This window comes from Salvelinus sp. IW2-2015, linkage group LG4q.2, assembly GCF_002910315.2.
Source record: "Salvelinus sp. IW2-2015 linkage group LG4q.2, ASM291031v2, whole genome shotgun sequence".
Lineage (NCBI taxonomy): Eukaryota > Metazoa > Chordata > Actinopteri > Salmoniformes > Salmonidae > Salvelinus > Salvelinus sp. IW2-2015.
Genome location: NC_036843.1, coordinates 12392666 through 12414203, shown reverse-complemented (window position 1 = coordinate 12414203; position 21538 = coordinate 12392666). Strand labels below are relative to the sequence as shown.

At 44.1% G+C, this 21538-nt stretch overlaps 1 protein-coding gene across 1 annotated transcript in view; it reads right to left on the bottom strand.

The window, feature by feature from the left end:
* The window catches only part of LOC111962976 (ATP-dependent RNA helicase TDRD9-like), a 45314-nt gene that overhangs the window by 5305 nt on the left and 18471 nt on the right, over positions 1-21538 (bottom strand). Inside the window, 24 exon segments of the mRNA XM_070443286.1 lie at positions 219-328; positions 414-484; positions 3768-3935; positions 4149-4406; positions 4536-4625; positions 4747-4962; positions 5151-5262; positions 5840-6013; positions 6175-6275; positions 6386-6493; positions 7038-7151; positions 7233-7286; positions 7410-7518; positions 9884-10053; positions 14032-14163; positions 14383-14480; positions 14608-14712; positions 19666-19723; positions 19802-19886; positions 20005-20130; positions 20265-20365; positions 20460-20624; positions 20729-20809; positions 21015-21137. Coding sequence (XP_070299387.1) covers positions 219-328; positions 414-484; positions 3768-3935; positions 4149-4406; positions 4536-4625; positions 4747-4962; positions 5151-5262; positions 5840-6013; positions 6175-6275; positions 6386-6493; positions 7038-7151; positions 7233-7286; positions 7410-7518; positions 9884-10053; positions 14032-14163; positions 14383-14480; positions 14608-14712; positions 19666-19723; positions 19802-19886; positions 20005-20130; positions 20265-20365; positions 20460-20624; positions 20729-20809; positions 21015-21137 — 2929 coding nt within the window.

The window sequence follows — 21538 nt, the reverse complement described above, 5'->3', positions numbered from 1 at the left end:
GAGCCCTCAAACTCAAGTGTGGACCACGAAGCCAGTTCACTTGCATTCCCCCCCTCGAATCAGGGACTGATTTAGACCTGGGACACCAGGTGGGTGCAATTAATTACCAGCCAGAAAATAAAACCCATCAGGATCCGGACCTCATAGGGTAAGAGTTGAATACCCCTGTTCTAGAGTGTGCTTACATCCAAGATCACATCCCATTCCCAGTACTGTACCTGTGGCACTGACAGACACTCCGCCGGCCACCAGCATCCTCTGATGGCTGTCCTGAGGACTGTCATTCAACGCCACTGAGTTGATGCTGTCCTTTTCTATGCGCACCGACCTGTAAGGAGTTGACATTAGCACTGGGATATAGTGTCACCAGAAGTGGGCCAAACTATAACCTGATCTGGGTGACACTGACTAACCTGTAGTGGCTGACATTGCAAAAGCTGTGGAAGTTGACTTTGTGAGGGCTGGATGGGCCATGCACAGGAACCTGTTGGGAACAGCATCAGCAACACTTACTTAGCCACAAACAATAACGCCACCATGCTTTACAGTCAGTATGAGGTTCTTCTGTTCAAAGGCTGTGTTTCATTTTCGCCTGGCATTGCGGCCAAACTCCACCTTTGACTCATATGTCCAGAGCACATTGTTCCAGTAGTTTTGGTCTTTACCCAGGTGTTGTCTGGCAAACCTCAGTCTTGATATTCTTTTTTTGAGAGCAGAGGCTTCTTCCTTCCTGACCTCCCACGTAGGCCAAGTTTGTGCAGTCTCTGACAGTTGACTCATGCACTTCGATATTGATTGTGACAAGAGAGGCCTGTAGATCCCTTGATGTTACCCTGGGGTTCTTAGAGACTTCTATGAGCATCTTTCGGTCAGCTCTTGGGCTGAATTTGGTGGGATGACCCGATTGCCAGTGGTCTGGAATTTTCTCCATTTGTGGATGATCCGTCGGACAGTGGAACGATGTACTTCGAATTGCTTGGAAATGGATTTGTAACCCCTCCCAGACTCACGGGCATCAATAATCTTTCTTCGGAGGGCCTCTGAGGTATTTTGATCTTTGCATGACGTGTTACCACACACCCATATGGTTAAGGCGGCACACAATTGGCCCAGCATCATCCGGTTTAGGGTTTAGCCGGGGTAGGCCGTCACAGTAAATAAGAATTTGTTCCTATCCAACTTGCCTAGTTAAGTAAAAAGGTTAAATTAAGATAAAAAAGACCAAACCAGACAACGTTTCAAATCTTTATGGAAGGCTGGACCCTCGCAAGGTGCTCTAATGATTTCCTAATCATTTGCACCTGTTTTGGTGCAACGGATCCTAATTTTAGGTGATGGTAAAGGTAAGGGTGTACACATTTTTTCTGCATAAGGAAATTGCATTTGTTTATTTTAATTGCATAACATTTTCAAAGTAAAACATTGTGTGTGGTGTGTTAAATTGGGTTACCTTTATCAATGAATGTGGTTGGAATTTTGCAAAAATATCCATGTGTCCAAATATGTTTAAAATACACTTTCCAAAGGGTGTACTTACTTTTTCACAATAAAATTGACAAATTGATTTAAAAACTGTGTTTAACACTATCATGGTTGGCGTCTAGATGGGTTTGTCCAACATCGTGTGACGTAAAACTTTACTTTTCTGTCTTTGCATTTATGGTATTGTAAGTTGTTATCATATATTAAGCATTAATCAATTAAATGAGGCATTGAACTTGAACAGTGTACAAATCCTGGATCTAGCTGTTGGACAGTTTTTTGTATAGATCTCAGAAATGCAGTGTAACATTCTGTCTCCTTATGTTACGCGGTGTGAAAACAGTTCATGGGCATACAAACCCAAAATAATAAAAACGATAGCAAAATCGAATGCTTCTAACTGAAATAGTCACCTTTATACTTCAAACCAAAATCAATACGGTCATTAACGTGGTTCTTTAATAACTATGCATAATACTAGGATGTGCATTTGGTGTCCAGCTGATCAGTTACGCCATGATATTTTCACATCCTCATCTGATCCAGGAAGGAATTTTCCAAATGAGAGTCAAGTGACAAACAGCTGTTGTGATGTTGCATCGCGCACACGCCAACAGGCCAAACTGCAAAAAAGGTGTTTGCGAGGAATGTCCAGAATATTTTGTTGTCTCATTTGTTACGGCAGTGAAGACAGTTGTGCCTGGATCCACGTTGGATCTAATATCCCTAGCGTATTGATGTTGCCTGATTTACAGCAGCGTCTCGTTAGTTTTAACAGAGAAAGCATCACGATAAAGTGTTCATATATTTTTGTGCCTCGGACTAGACTAGAAGTTGTGTAGTATATGTTATTGTGCGACACCCAACGCTATTCCAATTAAATGGCATTTATTCAAATGGTGAGATTAATGCTACCAGTATTCATGGCTTTATTATGCGTACCTGTGGCGGCCACATAAGCTCCAGAAAAATTGGCATGCATGTACCCCATCTATTTAGTCAGGCAATGCCCACAATATTCTCACATTTTAGAATATAATTATATACTAAACAAAAATATAGAACGCAACATGCAACAATTTCAAAGATTTGGCTGAGTTACAGTTCATGTAAGGAAAATCAGTCAATTGAAATTAATTCATTAGGCCCTAATATATGGACTTCACATGACTGGGCAGGGGCGCAGCCATGGGTGGGTCTGGGAGGGCATAGGCCCACCCAATGAGGAGCCAGGCCCAGTCAATCAATTTGTTTTTCCCCACAAAAGGGCTTTATTACAGACAGAAATACTCCTCAGCACCGCGCCCCCCCCAACGATTCCGCAGGTGAAGATGCCAGATGGAGGTCCTGGGCTGGCGTGGTTACACATGGTCTGCGGTTGAGAGGCCGGTTGGACGTACTGCCAAATTATCTAATAACCGACGTTGGAGGGGGTTTATGGTAGAGAAATTAACATTAAATTATCTGGCAACAGCTCTGGTGGACATTCCTGCAGTCAGCTTGCCAATTGCACGCTCCCTAGAAACGTGAGACATTTGTGGCATTGTGTTGTGTGACAAAACTGCACATTTTAGAGGGGGCTTTTATTGTCCCCAGCACAAGGTGCACCTGTGAAATAAGCTTCTTAATATGCCACACCTGTCATTTGGATGGATTATCTTGGCAAAGGAGAAATGCTCACTAAAGGGATGTAAACAAATTTGTGCGCAAAATTTGAGAGAAATAAGCTTTTTGTGCATATGGGTTCTATATTAGGCCCTATATGTACAATTATATAAATTATACAATTGTGTAACATTGAGGTCCTTGAAAATGAAGTCCCTGAAAGTCCTTGAATTTGACATACAATGTCTGTATGAAACCTGCTTAAAGAATGTATGTTGTTGTATAGGTGGAGATATGGGCCAATTTGCATATATTCACTTTAATTCCTCCAAGTACACATATGGAACTCCATATTTTTGTTGATTCAAACCATTCAGAAATGTTTTTCCCAATGTTACACATTGGGCCCATTATTTATAGAAAGACGTGTTAAATAATAGAAAAAGTAAAATAAAAAATAAATAAAAATATCACCAGATACCTATTGTATCCCAGGAATTCCTGACAGGAAGGTGTGGCCCTGGCCCACTAATACACTGTAGAACAAAATTTACACGAGCTCACATGCTACCAAAATTACGATGACGCCATCTTGTGGTGAACTAACACCGTCTGGTTCAACCAGACAGGCAGTCTATTTAACAAAACCTATGAGTCAGCCGTTTGGCCAGTGTTCTTGCCTTGCTCTTCAGAAAGGACCGGCTGGTCTTGGAGAAGGACTGGAGCAGGCTGTCGATGAGCTGCTTCTCTTTCTCCTTGTTGGTCTTCCAGGAGCTGCTGGTAGCGTTGGGGGTGAAGGTTCCGTCCTGCAAGTCTTTCTACAGAGACACCAGCACCTCGTGGCTCTGCTGCAAGACACACAACGACACAGCACTGTCAGGGCCACAGCCTCTGTTTCTACTGCTGGACAGCTAGGACACACTGAATGATATATGTTTATAGCCAAGCCTTACAGGAATACCACAATTGAACAATTCCCCATTAGCACAACTTTACAAAACGATACATGGCAGTTGATTCTGCAGTGAAGACAGAAAGCTGGTCTGTGTTTCTTAAGGTACCTTGGACTCAAAGCTCTCTTCGGCCTTAACGGCGTGTCCCTCCTGTATCATGATATCAGCCACACTGGAGGTGACCGTGTCGGTGTTGATGAGCAGCTCCACGTGCATGATGCCGTGCAGGATAGAGAACAGGGAGACGATGAGTGAGCGGCCGTTCACTAGTGTTATGAAGCGGTTGCGTGCGCGGCTGCTCCACTGGTCCCCCAGGATCATGGACTGGGCTGATGGATGCATCCCCGAGATACAAAACTCCTGTGCCTGAGGAGGACACAGGGCAGAACACAGTCACACCAGAATACAGGCACATTTTATCTGGTTAAGATGTGGCCAAAATAGGGTGGATCAGGAAAATACAGTATGTTGCCTATATAGACTTTGTAGCTGTACCTGCAATGGGTGGGCCATGATATCAGCAGGTAGCTCCCTCAGACAGCTGCATGACACCAGGGTGGTGTTTCCGTAGTCCAAAAAGAACACCTGGGATATTCAAAACACATACTTTACATGGTTCATCCACTATAACTGCAACTATAATTAACCTGTATTAGGGAGGAAGTGATTGTGTGTGCCAGTAAGCTTGGCGTGCATGTGATTGTACCTCCACAGAGCTGCCGCGGACGTGCAGGATCTTGGCACGGTAGTAGAGGCCCTGCTCGTCGCCCTCAGAGAAAGGTGCCAGGCACAGTAGGTTGGGGTAGAGGGAGACAGGAACTGGACACAGCTCACGAGAATTAATCTCAGCTGTCAGATAGCACTGCTTCTCCATGCTGGCCTCGCCTGCCTGGAAGCCCCAGAAGTGGCCCACCTCCACCACCTAGGGAGCCAAGATGAAGGGGGGCATGCTCGGTTACCACCTCCACTGTAGACTGTACATAACCAACATGGAGGGTATGTGATCACCTAAATTCAGTTCCTCTAGATATAATCTTCACCACATTACTCATTTACACAAACAACTCCCAGAAATGTGACTGAAAAAGGAGTTTCAGCCTGATGACTAACTTCTGTGATGTTGACCACGAAGATGGGGTTGGAAGGCAGCTTGTCTGGGTCGATGGTACTGCTCAGCACCTCCACTGGGTAGACTGAGTTGTCCTGGAAGTCCACATTCACCCTGCAAACCACAGGACTGGATAGAATGAGTGATGCAAAGAAAACCTGGAGGATCCCTCCAAGGGGGGAACACAGTGCAAGTGTAACAGTCAGTCACTGAGCTGCATCATTGCATCAGTGAGTGAGTCTATGAGACTGACCCAACTCACTAACATGACAGCCCAGTCTCTAAATGTGTGTAAGGAGGAGGAAAGGAGGGGCCCCTCTAAGCGGCTGTGTGATGGCTGTGGAGTGTTAACCATAGTGCCATAGCACGTCAGGTTACATCAAGGCATCAGGTTACATCAGGTTACATCAAGGCCCAGTGTGGAGGGGTGCAGCCTGTGGGTGGCTGCAGGGCCCACTCCCCCCAAACAGCCACTGACAGGACACCTCCACCCCCCTGAAGAGGTACCTGGCCCTGAGCCAGAGCTGACATTACCAAGACATCAACTGACCGCAAAACACATGTATCTTGAGAAGTTGGGGTAAGATGCTTCACCCATGCAGAAAACTGTATTTTGTAGCATATGAGAGGGTTAAAACTACAGCTCCTACCAGAGTATTATTAGCGTGAGAAGGATGTATAGGCTTTCTACCGAGCGCATCTCATGTGGCAGACGGTCCTGCTCCCAGCGCGGGCCTCCACCTCGTCACTGGGGTGCACAAACAGGTCCAGAGGATGCCTCTGGTGGGCCAGGAGGAGGGCCAGTGACACCTCAGGGAGGACCCCCGACCACCGGGTAGTCGTCTGGTAGAACTCCACATGCCCTCTGAACGAACACACAACAAATGTTCATCATCTTACCCAATGAACTATGTGTATACTGTTAGACCATTTAGGTCAAAACATCTAAGAAGTATTTATCTATGAAACAGGTAACATGATGAGTTATGGTACATCTAGTCAAGGTTTCATCCATTAGTTTGTTACCTGGATCCATCAAAGGCTATGGACTTGACCTGGCCACACTGGCGGAACAGGGACTGCAGCTGCTTATAGTACAGGAAACTATAGGGGGGCAGGTTCCTCACCTGAGACCAAACAGTCAAAGAGCCTGTCAGTGGGCTAGCATTCACAAGATACAACACGGTTCATGTATAGGAATCTGATGAATCGGGGATAGGGGGTAAAGGCATCATACCAGCACTGTTGTTTTGGGATCATGGCCAGACAGGTCTTTGGAGGCCAGCTCTTCATCCATTTCCCCTTGGGCAAAGTAGTTGGGGTAGTAGGCACCAGCAATAACCACCTGAGAAAAAGAAAGATGAGATTCTATCAAATAGACAAGGCCAGAGTGATAGTCTGTGTAGAAGGGCTAGGTACACAAGGTGAAATTAGTGTCATAACAATAATCATAAAGTAGTTGATAACGCAGGTTCAAATCAGTAAGGCTGGTCTGAATGGAGAGCTCACTTCATTCAGTAAGCACAATATAATTGACATGGCTTCCTCTATGGGCACAGCAAGAATTTACATCTGATGTTTACAATGTTCTCATCAACAGCAGTGTCATGTCGCTTTTCCTCCTTTACTATTAATTAGCCACGTGCGGAATGTCAGTCACCTATTACCCTACGGCCAATAAGCACAGCTGAATTATGCAATTTTACCACACTTGCTAATTCATCTATGGGCATACCTGTGCAATAATCAACCTGCTCTCTTCTCACCAATCTTATGATGTATTTAAATGAAGGCTTACTCTATTCAGTTAAGCCTTCCCTCAATTGAATAGAGATAAGTTGGAAGTAAGGTGTAGAGCTCCAGAATGCTTGCATGTGCCTCGGTCTCACCTGCAAGATGAATCTCTGCTTGTGGAGGCTGGAGTAGTCCATGGGCAATGGGTTCTCAATCACGTGCATGTTGAACTGGGACATCTTCTTCAGGTCCTCATAGAGCTCGGCCACCTGGGGGTCACAGAGTCGGGGTCAGGTGGTCAGAAATTGGGGACAACTGGTGTGTGTTTCGTGAGATGCTGGTCTCTATACCTCTCTTACCCTCTTGATCTGGATGCAGTTCTCCTTGCCCCACTCCAGCTCATCCTGGGAGGAAGAACACACACACCTTGTCTGATGTCTTTAGGCACCTCCTTTATTACATACGCTTCCATGTATTATCCATGTTGGGAGTTAATTTATGTAACATAACAATCTAAATGCTCTCACCTTTGGGTGCCTCAACTCTCCCTTGTTTCTGGACGTGTGCCAAGCCTTGAATGCGTTGACAAAAGCAATGGAATCACTCGGCACACCGTGTGCAAAGGACAGCTTGCTCCTAAATATTCAAACATTTAAGAGAAGATAGGGACGAGTGTTATAGCTAGCACTGTGATTGTAATTTAATAACTGACTGTTATGGATGAAGACTCAAGAAAATAAAATAACCTTCAAAACCTTCTAAATAGGACTAGAGTCATTATTTTTACTAACTGTATTTTCATGTAAACTTTACCTAATAGTGGGAGTGTTTAATAATGATAAGCTATTGTTTTGCTATCTTAGTCTATTCAACTTTTCTACATCTCCTCGTCTTCCCAACTGTCCTTCGATGCTGGAGCAGCTAATCCGGCTAGATGTGTGTGGGTGTAGAGAGCTATAGGCTATGGCACTTTTTTTGGGGATGTGTAAACTTTCTTTTATACAACGATCGTTTTCATTGCTTGTTAGTAAATAAATAGGTATTTAAAAAGTTGGATGTGTCCGACTCTTCATTAATAAAAGGTTGTTCTGGCTCTGAGGGCTATAGTCTTTACGCGCTAATGATGTGTCAAATGGACAATGTGCCAATCCTCTCCAACCTGGCATGGTATAATTTGATACGGAATCTTCTCTTAATTTATAGACTAATCAACGCTGATCAGGTCCGGTCCTGGACGATATGCGGCCATAGGCGAGACAAAGAAAAATTTATTACGCCCTCCTACCCCCGCAAATTAGAATAGCAGCCTAGGCTATACAGCGTCGGCCTACAATGCACTTCTACGAATGCCCATGTGGTAGCCTACCATATGTAAAACAGGCAATTTACCCTGTCATTTGGTTACATTAATTTCTGTTAATGCATGTATTACTTACAGTAATTTACCATTCTAATTCTCAGAATGGAAATGCTGTTTGTAGAGTTCACAACCTGCTACACTTGTGGTTTATTTCATCCTATCATTTACACGCTCCATGTGAGCATGTGTCTGGTTTCCCTGTCCTGTTAATGTTGACGGCGCACGCCTGAGCACAAATAGAGGTACCTGGCCTGCTTCTCGCAAATGTAGGAAAGTGCCCAGCTGAGCTTCTGTCATTTTCTCTTCACCTCACACAGTAAGTCAAATTATAATAGTTCATCAGTTTTTGAAAAACCTTTTCCAACTCTCTCTCCCTCGACAATCAGCATCACTGATAAATAGGCTATGGACATGCAGTGTGTGTGTATTTGTTTTCATTTTAATATTTGTTAATTTCATACTATAGTTGTCCCTTTCATACTTTTATGTTCAATTCCTTATAGCCTATCTTCGAAAAACCTAAGGTAGGCCTAGGTTTTTAAATACATTTTAAGGAAAATATATATATATATATTTGCTTGTGTCTGACATATGCTGGTTGCTTTGATTGACGGGTGCTTTTACAGGGGTGCGCGAGTTTGCTGATTCTCTCTATAGTCCTATTCTGTCCATTCACCAAGTTTCCTAAAGTAACCTGTATGGACTCCATCTCTTGTAAAAGGACTATTTTCAGTAGCTTTTGCTACAGTACATTATTTCTCATTATGGCGTCCTCTCTTTGAAAAACATATGCCAATGTCGTCGAATGACTGCAGCAGCGTAGATTGTGACGTTATGCAAATATTTCGGGAAAAGCGGCCTTCGTTTGAATGGTTTTGCACGTCGAAATAGGATATGTATTTTATTTATTTATATGCAAAAAAAGCCAACAGACAAGAAAAAGGTAGGCACATAGAAGTAACGGAATCAAAATAAAGCTGTGTCAATACGAAAATGCTACAGATCCTCTCCAACCTGGCAATTCTTAATTGATATTTAATAACCTGGAGGGAAAAAAATGAAATGCCATGGTAATAACGAAGTATAATGGCTTGTTTAAAATAGGTTTTATTAAGAAGCATATGCATGTAAACAAGTGTGCAAACAAAACTGTAACCTACCCTTTTCTGACCCTCCCTAATGGTTATATTGGTGACTGTGTACATTGGCCTGGCCAATTACCATAACCTCAAATTCCAAGACCATCACAGCCCTAGTTACAACAGACAATAGGTCAAATGGCAGTGCCTAGGTAGATTGTGTAGAATTAACCAATAAGGACAGAGGAGGTATGGTATATGGCCAATTAACCACGGCTGAGTGCTGTTCCAACGCAAAACATGACAGTCCTGAGCCGTGGTATATTGGCCATATATCACAAACCTGAGGTGCCTTATTGCTATCATAAAAATGGTTATCAACATCTGATATGCAATGGCTGTCAGCCAATCAGCATTCAGGGCTCGAACCACCCAGTTTATAAGTGCAATTATATATTTTTTGCTGAATGAGAGAAAATAAGAGAGAGAGAGAGAGAGAGAGAGAGACACACACGGAGAGAAGTCGTTGACCAAACACACAAAGCATAAACCCAAACCCCACTGACCTATGATGAGGCACTCCTCCAGACAGCCAAAGACATGTCCGAGTACGATCATCTTTCACAGGTGCAGGTCCACAGGCAGGTGAGCCAGCATCCGACCCAGGAACGTCAGCTCTCCATCAAAACGCTTCTGGCCCTGCCCATTGTTCCCCAGGGACAGTGCGCCCATCTACACCACAAACACACACACGTCATGACGATTCTCTTTCCTTCAAAGATAACTGACTGCAAGAATGCTTAGTGTCACACATACACACACTGATTCACAGTCAAAATGTCTCTATCCATCAATCCTTCCAGCCAAAGAGACCTGACTGTCCTGTCTGCTACCGCACAGCAAGCGGTACCGATGCACCAAGTCTAGAACCAACAGGACCCCGAACAGCTTCCACCCCCAAGCCATAAAGACTGCTAAATACAGTGGACAAAAATATAAAAATGCAGCATGCAACAATTTCACTGAGTTACTGTTCATATAAGTCAATTAGTCAACTGAAAAAAATTCATTAGTCCCAAATCTATGGGTTTCGCATGACTGGGCAGGGGCGCAGCCATGGGTGGGCCTGGCTCTCAAGTGGGTGGGCCTTCTTGATATGCCACCCATAGCTGCGTCCTTGCCCAGTCATGTGAAACCCATAGATTAGGAGCCAGGCCCAGCCAATCAGAATGAGTTTTTCCCCACAAAAGGTCCTGGGCTGGCGTGTTTACATGTGGTCTGTGGTTGTGATGACGGTTGGATATACTGCTAAAACCTCTAAAACAACGGAGGCGGCTTATGTTAGAGAAATTAACATTCAATTCTCTGGCAACAGCTCTGGTGGACATTCCTGAAAGTCAGCATGTCAATTGCACGCCCCTTCAAAACTTGAAACATCTGTGGCAATGTGCTGTGTGACAGAACTGCACATGTAATAATCATGCTGTTTAATCATCTTTTTGATATGCCACACTTGTCAGGTGGATGGATCATCTTGGCAAAGAAGAAATTATCACTAACAGGGATGCAAACAAATTTGTGCACAAAATCTGAGAGAAATAAGCTTTTTGTGCGTACTATACGGAACATTACTGGGATCTTTTAAATTTAGCTCATGAAACATGGGACCAACACTTTACATGTTGCGTTTCTATTTTTGTTCGGTATACAGCGCATTAGGAAAGTATTCAGACCCCTCGTCTTTTTCCACGTTATGTGACAGGCGTATTCTAAAATTGATTACATTTCAATTTTCCTCATCATTCTACACACAATACACCATAATGACAAAGCAAAAAAAAGGTTTTAGAAATGTTTTCAAATTTGTAAAAAAAAAATATATATATATTACATAAGTAGATCATTTACTCAGTACTTTGTTGAAGCTCCTTTGGCAGCGATTACAGCCTCGAGTCTTATTTTTTTTACCCCTTTTTCTCCCCAATTTCGTGGTATCCAATTGGTAGTTTACGGTCTTGTCCCATCGCTACAACTCCCGTACGGACTCGGGAGAGGCGAAGGTCGAGCGGGGTGCGTGCTCCGAAACACAACCCAGCCACACTGCTTCTTGACACAATGCCCGCTTAACACGGAAGCCAGCCGCACCAATGTGTCGTAGGAAACACTGTACACCTGGTGAGCATGTCAGCCTGCATTGCGCCTGGCCCGCCACAGGAGTCGCTAGTGCGCAAATTGACAAGGACATCCCTGCTGGCCAAGCCCTCCCCTAACCTGGATGACGCTGGGCCAATTGTGCGCCGCCCCATGGGTCTCCCGGCCGCGACAGAGCCTGGAGTCGAACCAAGATCTCTAGTGGCACAGCTAGCACTGCGACACAATCCTTTCTCTGAGCTCTACAGACAATTCCTTCAACCTCATGGCTTGGTTTTTTCTCTGGCATGCATTGTCAACTGTGGGACCCTGAATTTACCACATGGGGACTCCAATCAAGTTGTAGAAACATCAAGGATGATCAATGGAAACAGGATGCACCTGAGCTCAATTTCAAGTCTCATAGCAAAAGGGTCTGAATACTTATGTAAATAAAAGGTGTTTTCAATTTTTTATAAATCATTTAAAAAAAAATGTACAAGCTGTTTCCACTTTGTCATTATAGGGTATTGTGTAGATTGCTGAGGAAATGTTTTTAATCCATTTTAGAATAAGGCTGTAACGTAACAAAATGTAGAAGTCAAGGGATCCAAATACTTACCAAAAGCACTGTAGTTAGTTAAAATAGTTCATCAATAGCCACCCGGACTATCTGCATTAACCTTTTTGCGCCAACTCTTGACTCATCACATTCGCTGCTGCTACTGTTTATTATCCATCCTGTAGCCTAGTTACTTTATCCCTACCTATATGTACATGTCTACCTCAATTACCTCATACCCATGCACATCAATTCAGAACTGGTACCCAGTGTATATAGCCAAGTTATCATTGCTCATTGTGTATTTCTTCCTTGTGTTATTATTTTTCTATTATTTGTTGGGAAGTGCCCGTAAATAAGAATATCATCCTGTTGTTTAGGAAGCATGTGACAAATATTGTATTTGAAGAGCCCATCCACAGCACGCCCCCCCCCCCCCCAAATCACACCTGACAACCACCCTCACAAACACCACTGACAGAGCTAATTCTAGCTGACGCAGAGGTCCTGATACAGCAGAACCAACGTTAGGAAATCATTGCAACATCACAAACACACAGTGACAGAATTGGGCTTTCAGCACCGCTGTATCTATACTGAACAAAAATATAAACGCAACATGTAAAAGTGTTGGTCCTATGTTCTCAAATTTTGTGCACAAATTTGTTTACATCCCTGTTTGTGAGCATTTCTCCTTTGCCAAGATGATCCATCTGACAGGTGTGGCATATCAAGAAGCTGATCAAACAGAATGATCATTACACAGGTGCACCTTGTGCTGGGGACAAAAGGCCACTAAAATGTGCAGTTGTTACGCAACACAATGCCACAGATATCTCAAGTTGAGGGGGCGTGCAATTGGCATGCTGACTGGAGGAATGGCCACCATTGCAGTAAAGTTCATTTCTCTACCCTAAGACGCCTCCAACGTCATTTTAGAGAATTTGGCAGTACGTCCAACCGGCTTCACAAACACAGACCATGTGTAATCACGCTAGCCCAGGACCTCCACCTGTAGGATCGTCTGAGACCAGCCACCTGGACAGCTGATGAAACTGGGTTTGTACAACCCGAAGAATCTGCGTGCTTGTTGTCCTCACCAGGGTCTTGACCTGACTGCAGTTCGGTGTTGTAACTGACTTCAGTGGGAAAATGCTCACCGTTGATGGCCAATGGCACGCTGGAGAAGTGTGCTCTTCATGGATGAATCCCGGTTTCAACTATACCGGGCAGATGGCAGACAACGTGTATTGCGTTGTGTGGGCAAGCAGTTTACTGCCGTCAACGTTGTGAACCGAGTGACCCATGGTGGTGGTGGAGTTATGGTAAGCTACAGACAACAAACACAATTGCATTTTATCGATGGCAATTTGAATGCACAGAGACACCGTGACGAGATCATGAGGCCCATTGCCGAGCCATTCATCCGCCGCCATCACCTCATGTTTCAGCATGATAATGCACGGCCCCATGTCACAAGCATCTGTACACAATTTCTGGAAGCTGAAAAAGTTCCAGTTCTTCCATGGCCTGCATACTTATACTCATTGAGCATTTTTGGGATGCTCAATGATCGATGTGTACGACAGCATGTTCCAGTTCCTGCCAATACCCAGTAACTTCGCACAGCCATTGAAGAGGAGTGGGAGAACATTCCACAGGCCACAATCAACAGCCTGATCAACTCTGCAAAGGAGATGTGTCGTGCTGCATGAGGCAAATGGTGGCCACACCAGATACTGACTGGTTTTCTGATCCACGCCCCTACCTTTTTTTAAAGATATCTGTGACCAACAGATGCATATCTCTATTCCTAGTCATGTGAAATCCATAGATTAGGGTCTAATGAATTTATTTCAATTGACTGATTTCCTTATATGAACTGTAACTCAGTAAAATCTCAGAAATTGTTGCACGTTGTATATTTTAGTTTTTTGAAATCTCTCCATAAGTACAGGAATCCAATTCCATCAATGTATGTTTGGGATAAGGATGTCAGCAGGTCCACAGTGAGGTACCTCTTTGAGCTGGAGAACAGTCCTCTCGATGTCGTTGAGGTTGGGGGGTGAGAGGGCAGTGGAGAGGAGGGAGCGGGGGTTACCCATGTCCAGTAGCTTCACCTTCAGCATGATGTTGGCCAGGGGGGCACGCTGGGAATAGTACAAAAATATCCTAGTTACTGGCAGAATAAACTAGCAACTTTATAGGTCTAGTTGAGTAGCCTGCCTAGTCTTTCAGTAATCACATCTGGTGCATAAATCAATCAACAAATGAATCAAACTTCGCAGGTGTTAATCATCATACTATCAATCATAGTTATGAGCTTGGTTCTTTGCCATCAGGGCTGACCTAATGTATGACTCTCTTACCACCAACTCAGGAACCACATAGTCTGGGATCTCATTCCTCCAGAACTCCTTGGTCACCAGCCGGTAACAGTAGCCCTTAGACACTCGCCCAGCCCTGCCTGAGGGAGAGAGGATTCACAAATCCTCATTGGGAATTCTATTCTTGAATTGGAATTTCAATTGCTTTCTTGAAATGGAATTGCCTCCCTGATGGGCAGTATGAGGTGGAACTGCATAGTACTGTACCTCTGCGCTGGTTGCAGTTGGTCTTGGAGGCCCAGGTGAGGCGGAGGGACTGGTAACTGGTCTCTTTGTCACAGACCATGTGACGCGCCAGACAGAAATCAATCACTGTCAACAGGAATACATCAAATTCAGACACATGGAGTGAATACAGTACGCAGTACATATAGCAAGGAAAGTCTGTAAACATTATGATTAAGGGCCTCCTGAGTGTCACAGTGGTCTAAGGCACTGCACAGCAGTGCTAGCTATGCCACTAGAGAACCTGGTTCGAGTCCAGGCTCTGTCGCAGCCGGCCGCGACCGGGAAACCAATGGGGCGGCGCACCATTGGCCCAGCGCCGTCCAGGTTAGGGGAGGGTTTGGCTGGCAGGGATGTTCCTGTCCCATCGCACACTAGCGACTCCTGTGGCGGGCCGGGTGCAATGTACGCTGACACTTTGGCCAGGTGTACAGCATTTCCTCCGACACATTGGTGCGGCTGGCTTCCGGGTTAAGCGGGCGTTGTCTCAAGAAGCAGTGCGGCTTGGCTGGGTTTCGGAGCAAGCACGTCTCTCGACCTTTGTCGGTACGTGAGTTGCAGCGATGGGACATGACTAACTACCAATTGGATACCACGAAATTGGGGAGGAAAAAGGGGTATATATTTTTTTAAATAATAATATAAAAACTCAAAAAAATAAATGTCCCTTTTTCAGGATCCTGTCTTTCAAAATAATTAGTAAAAATCCAAATAACTTCACAGATCTTCATTGTAAAGGGTTTAACCTTTCTGGCGCAGGCGTTCCGCTAGCGACCCACCTCGACAACATCCGAGGAAATTGCAGAGCACCAAATTCAAAATACAGAAATAGTCATAATAAAAATTCATAAAAAATACAAGTGTTATACATCGGCTTAAAGATTAACTTCTTGTTAATCCAGCCGCTTGGTCAGATTTCAAAAAGGCTTTACGGCGAAAGCATACCGGGCGATTATCCGAGGACAGCGCCCAGTTTACAAAAGCATACAAACATTTTACAACCAAGTAAAGGAATTACAAAAGTCAGAAACAGCGATAAAATTAATCACTTACCTTTGAAGATCTTCATATGGTTGCAGTCACAAGAGAACCAGCTACACAATAAACGTTCGTTTTGTTCGATAAAGTCCCTCTTTATATACCAAAAACTCAGTTTTGTTGGTGCGTTTTGTTCAGTAATCCACTGGCTCAAAGGCGGTCAAAACATGCAGACGAATACATCCTAATAGTACTGGTAAAGTTAATTGAAACATGTCAAACAATGTTTGTAATTAATCCTCAGGTTGTCAATTGCCTAAATAATCGATAATATTTCAACCGGACAATAGCGTATTCAATAGAAAGGAAAAACAACGAAGGGCGCACACTCGGTCACGCGCAAAACCAGCACTGCATGATTCTACAGTCCACTGAGAGAAAGGTCTCATTCTTCTTCATTTTTCAGAAAACAAGCCTGAAACAATGTCTAAAGACTGTAACATGTCCAAAGACTGTTGACATCTAGTGGAAGCCATAGGAACTGCAATCTGGGTCCTAACCCATTAGATACTTTAAAACCTGTTGAGGCCACGGGTGCCGCTAGCGGCACTCCTCCCACATTCCATTGAAAAGGCAGAGCGGCAAATTCAAAAACAAAATTGAAATATTTAACTTTCACACATTAACAAGTCCAATACAGCTTTGAAAGATAAACATCTTGTCAATCCAGCCAACATGTCCGATTTTTTAAATGTTTTACAGAGAAAACACCACATATATTTATGTTAGGTCACCACCAAATAAAAAAAGACAGACATTTTTCAACAGCACAAGTAGGCTGCATGTAGCATGACAAGCCAACCTAACTAACTAGAACCAACCTAAATAACCTAGAAAAAACTACCTCAGATGACAGTCCATAACATGTTACACAATAAATCTATGTTTTGTTCAAAAAAATTGCATATTTTAGCTATAAATCAGTTTTACATTACTGCTACATCATAGCCACCATCATAGCTACAGTCAGAAATCGCACGGGAGTAGCCAGAGTAAATACAGACACCAACTACCTAATTACACATCATAAATCATTTCAGACAAATATATGGTGGATAGCTAATGAAAGAACAATATCTTTGTGAATACAGACAATATTTCCGATTGTTGAAGTGTTTTACAGCGAAAACACCACATATTATGTTAGTTCACCACCAAATACAAAAGACAGACAGACAGTTTTTTCACAGCACGGTAGCATGCAAGTAGCTAACCTAACTAACCTAGAACACCTAGAACCAACCTAAATAACCTGAAAAAAAACTCCTCAGATGACAGTCCTATAACATGTTACACAATAAATTCTTGTTTTGTTCGAAAAATGTGCATATTTTAGCTATAAAATCAGTTTTACATTACTGTACCATCATAGCCACCATCACAGCTAACAGTCAGAAATCGCACGGCAGTAGCCAGAGAAAATACAGACACCAACGTCAACTACTAATTACACATCATAAACATTTCAGAACAATATATGGTGGATAGCTAATGAAAGAATAAGATCTTGTGAACAGAGCCAATATTTCCGATTTTTGAAGTGTTTTACAGCGAAAACACAATATATCGTTATATTAGCTTACTACAATAGCTAGCACACAGCAGCATTGCTTCTAGTCAAACGGTAGCATAGCACAGTTCGACAGATATATATGAAAAAGCATCCCAAATTGGGTCCTTATCTTTGTGGTCTTCCATCAGAATGTTCTCCAAGGGGTCCTTTGTTCAGAACCGACTTTAATTTGGATCCATAACGAACGATTTCCCTCAGAATTAGCAAGCACATTTAGCTGCATTGGCTAGCCTCTCGTTCTTGAACCAATTCTTGCGTCGCATCACGTCTAAAGTCCAGAATAAATTTCAATAATATAATTAAACTATATTGAAAAAACATACTTTAAGATGATATTGTGACATGTATCAAAGAAAATCGAAGCCAGAGATCATATTCACCTTTAAAAAGGTTCTTCAATGAGCCGAGTACAGGTCAGACTTCGCGCCCAGAAAATAAATAAAAGTGCGCACGTCTCAGTCCAAGACGTTGTGTTCAGTCCCTGGTCGAGATAATCAACTGATTTTTTCTCTCACTTCCGCATTACACACAGACGAAGGCGTATGACGTGTTTCTACAGTCATAAGTGACATGCCCTTTTATAGACAAGCTCCTGAAGAGAGAGTTCGATTTTGGAAATCTCAGTTCCGGTTAGGAAATGGTCTGTAAAAGGAGTTCTGTTTCACTTAGAGAAATAATTCAAACGTTTTTAGAAACTAGAGACTGTTTTCTATCCAATAGTAATAATAATATGCATATTGTACGAGCAAGAATTGAGTACGAGGCCGTTTAAAAATCATACGATTTTCTCCAAAAGTGAAAACAGCACCCCCTTGTCCTCAACAGGTTAAAGGCATTCAATTGAAAATACCCACATAAAAACAAATCCCACTTCCGGGATGGATTTTCCTCAGGTTTTTGCCTGCCATATCAGTTCTGTTATACTCACAGACATTATTTTACCAGTTTTGGAAACTTTAGAGTGTTTTCTATCCAAATCTACCAATTATATGCATATCCTAGCTTCTGGGCCTGAGTAACAGGCAGTTTACTTTGGGCACGCTTGTCATCCAGACATTGAAATACTACCCCCAAGCCATAAGAAGTTTTAAACACTGTTTCCCATGCTTGTTCAATGAACCATATACAATTAATGAACATGCACCAGTGGAATGGTCGTTAAGACAATAACAGCTTAAGACAATAACAGGTAGGCAATTAAGGTCACAGTTATGAAAACTTAGGACACTAAAGAGGCCTTTCTACTGACTCTGAAAAATACCAAAAGAAAGATGCCCAGGGTCCCTGCTCATCTGCGTGAACGTGCCTTAGGCATGCTGCAAGGAGGCATGAGGACTGCAGATGTGGCAAGGGCAATAAATTGCAATGTCCGTACTGTGAGCTGCCTAAGACAGCGCTACAGGGAGACAGGATGGACAGCTGATCATCCTCGCAGTGGCAGACCACGTGTAATAACACCTGCACAGGATCGGTACATCTGAACATCACACCTGCGGGACAGGTACAAGATGGCAACAACTGCCCAAGTTACACCAGGAACGCACAATCTCTCCATCAGTGCTCAGACTGTCCGCAATAGGCTGAGAGAGGCTGGACTGAGGGCTTGTAGGCCTGTTGTAAGGCAGGTCCTCACCAGACATCACCGGCAACAACGTCGCCTACGGGCACAAACCCACCGTCGCCGGACCAGACAGGACTGGCAAAAAGTGCTCTTCACTGACGATTCGCGGTTTTGTCTCACCAGGGGTGATGGCCGGATTCGCGTTTATCGTCAAAGGAATGAGCGTTACACCGAGGCCTGTACTCTGGAGCGGGATCGATTTGGAGGTGGAGGGTCAGTCATGGTCTGGGGCGGTATGTCACAGCATCATCGGACTGAGCTTATTGTCATTGCAGGCAATCTCAACGCTGTGCGTTACAGGGAAGACATTCTCCTCCCTCATGTGGTACCCTTCCTGCAGGCTCATCCTGACATGACCCTCCAGCATGACAATGCCACCAGCCATACTGCTCGTTCTGTGTGTGATTTTCTGCAAGACAGGAATGTCAGTGTTCTGCCATGGCCAGCGAAGAGCCCGGATCTCAATCCCATTGAGCATGTCTGGGACCTGTTGGATTGGAGGGTGAGGGCTTGGGCCATTCCCCCCAGAAATGTCCGGGAACTTGCAGGTGACTTGGTGGAAGAGTGGGGTAACATCTCAGAGCAAGAACTGCCAAATCTGGTGCAGTCCATGAGGAGGAGATGCACTGCAGTACTTAATGCAGCTGGTGGCCACACCAGATACTGACTGTTACTTTTGATTTTGAGGGACACATTATTCCATTTCTGTTAGTCACATGTCTGTGGAACTTGTTCAGTTTATGTCTCAGAGGACGTTTATTTTTTTGCTGAGTTTATATATAAACATTATGAAAAAGAAAACACCCACCATATTTGACATCTGGGACTGTAACAGAGCTCTCTGCAATGTTGGTGGAGAGGATGATCTGTGGAGACAGACAGAACATTAAAAATACAGACCTACGTTCTAGAAGTCCTATTCAATAGAGTGGTGTGATAGTTACCTTCCTGTACCCTGGGACAGGCACCAGAAACACCCCGTTCTGCTCCTCCAGAGTGACAGAGGAGTGGAGAGGGTACACCTGCAGTCTGAAACATACACCATAACAGCACCATCAAGTTTCTACTAAGTACCGGACACACACACAACCTACCATAGTCATGCCCCAGAGACGTAACCAATGAACGTCAGACACACAACACCCACCTCTTGCGCACCAGCTTAGACAAGGCCTCTTGCATGTAGTGGATCTCACCCAGACCAGGAAGGAACACCAGCACACTGCCTCGGTCTGGCAGAGAAAGGCCTCCCTCCCGCTCAGTCCTGCTGTTGAGATACACACAATGGGATAATTATTGGACAACTATAGGACATCTAAAATCAACAGTAACTAATAAATAGTGAACAAATTGTTAATTTATCAAGCAAGCTAAGATGAAGAGTACTGCTGCTTGAACCCTAACCTCTGATCTTTGGCCTCCAGCTCGTCAAAGCTCTGGATAAGGCTGACAGCCACGTTGTACATCTCCACAGTGATGTAAGGTTCATCTGGATGGTGGGTATCCACCTGATAGATAGATAATACACAGACAGTGTTAGGTTAGTCTAAACTGTGAGTACCAGCTACATCCACAGACAAGGCTTGATGCTTCCCCACCCACCCTGTAAGGAATCAGGCTGCAGACGTCATCCAGGTAGAATTCCTCGATGGCGTAGGGAGCCCCCTCCACCTCAAACACATAGGCTGGGTTCATCTGGCTGCAGATAGGCGTGCCAAAGTACTCTGCAAACTCCCTGCAGTTGATGGTGGCTGACATGAGGATGACCTGCATAAAGGGGGAAGGGAGGTGGTGTGTCTGTTCAGTCAGTACGGTTTAGGATCACATGGTGGTGAGTGCTGAGAAGTGTGGGCTGAGAAGCGTGGGCTCACCTTGATGTAACGAGAGTTGGAATGGAGGAGCTTCCTCACAACCAACAGGAGAAAGTCCAACTCCTCCGTCCGCTCATGGACCTGAAATACACAGAACCACCCTGCTTACTGACTGGCTCATCCACTGCCATGGCAAGATATTACTCACCATCAGCTAGTTTGATGTTACTGGGTACTAAGATACACTGAACACCAGATAGGACAACATTATTAGCGGTCAAGTCATCTGTAGACTACTTTGAAATGACGACCAGTCTGTCTCAACAGGAAAGTGAGTCTTGGTTACCTCATCTATGAAGATGTGGGAGTACTCAGTCAGGCTCTTGGCTCCGACCAGTTTCTGCAGCAGCACCCCAGTGGTCATGTAGATGAGTCTGGTGTGTTCAGTGGCCATCTTCTCTAGGCCCACCTGAAACAAACCAACAAACATAATGGCTAAGTGGCAAGTGTACATTCACACACAAGCACATAAACACATCCATGTAGGTCAAGAGGAAAGGTGAAGCCTAAATACTGTCACTTCCATCTGTGACGTCAAACAATCATTACCCAGAGCACTCTCTCACCACACAACGTGACTCTCTATCAGACAAATTACCTGTCCTAACAACCACGCCCCCCCCACCCCACCCCACCCCAGGGAAGATGCCATCATGTTCTACTACTCAACTCTAAGTACAAATTCCCTTACGGCTTGACTTTCATAAAACTCTCAGAGAAACTAAAGATCGAGAGAGAGAGGAGGCACAGTAAATATCCACTACAATCCCCCTAGGACAGACAGAGCCAAAGCTAAGAGTACTGGATAAA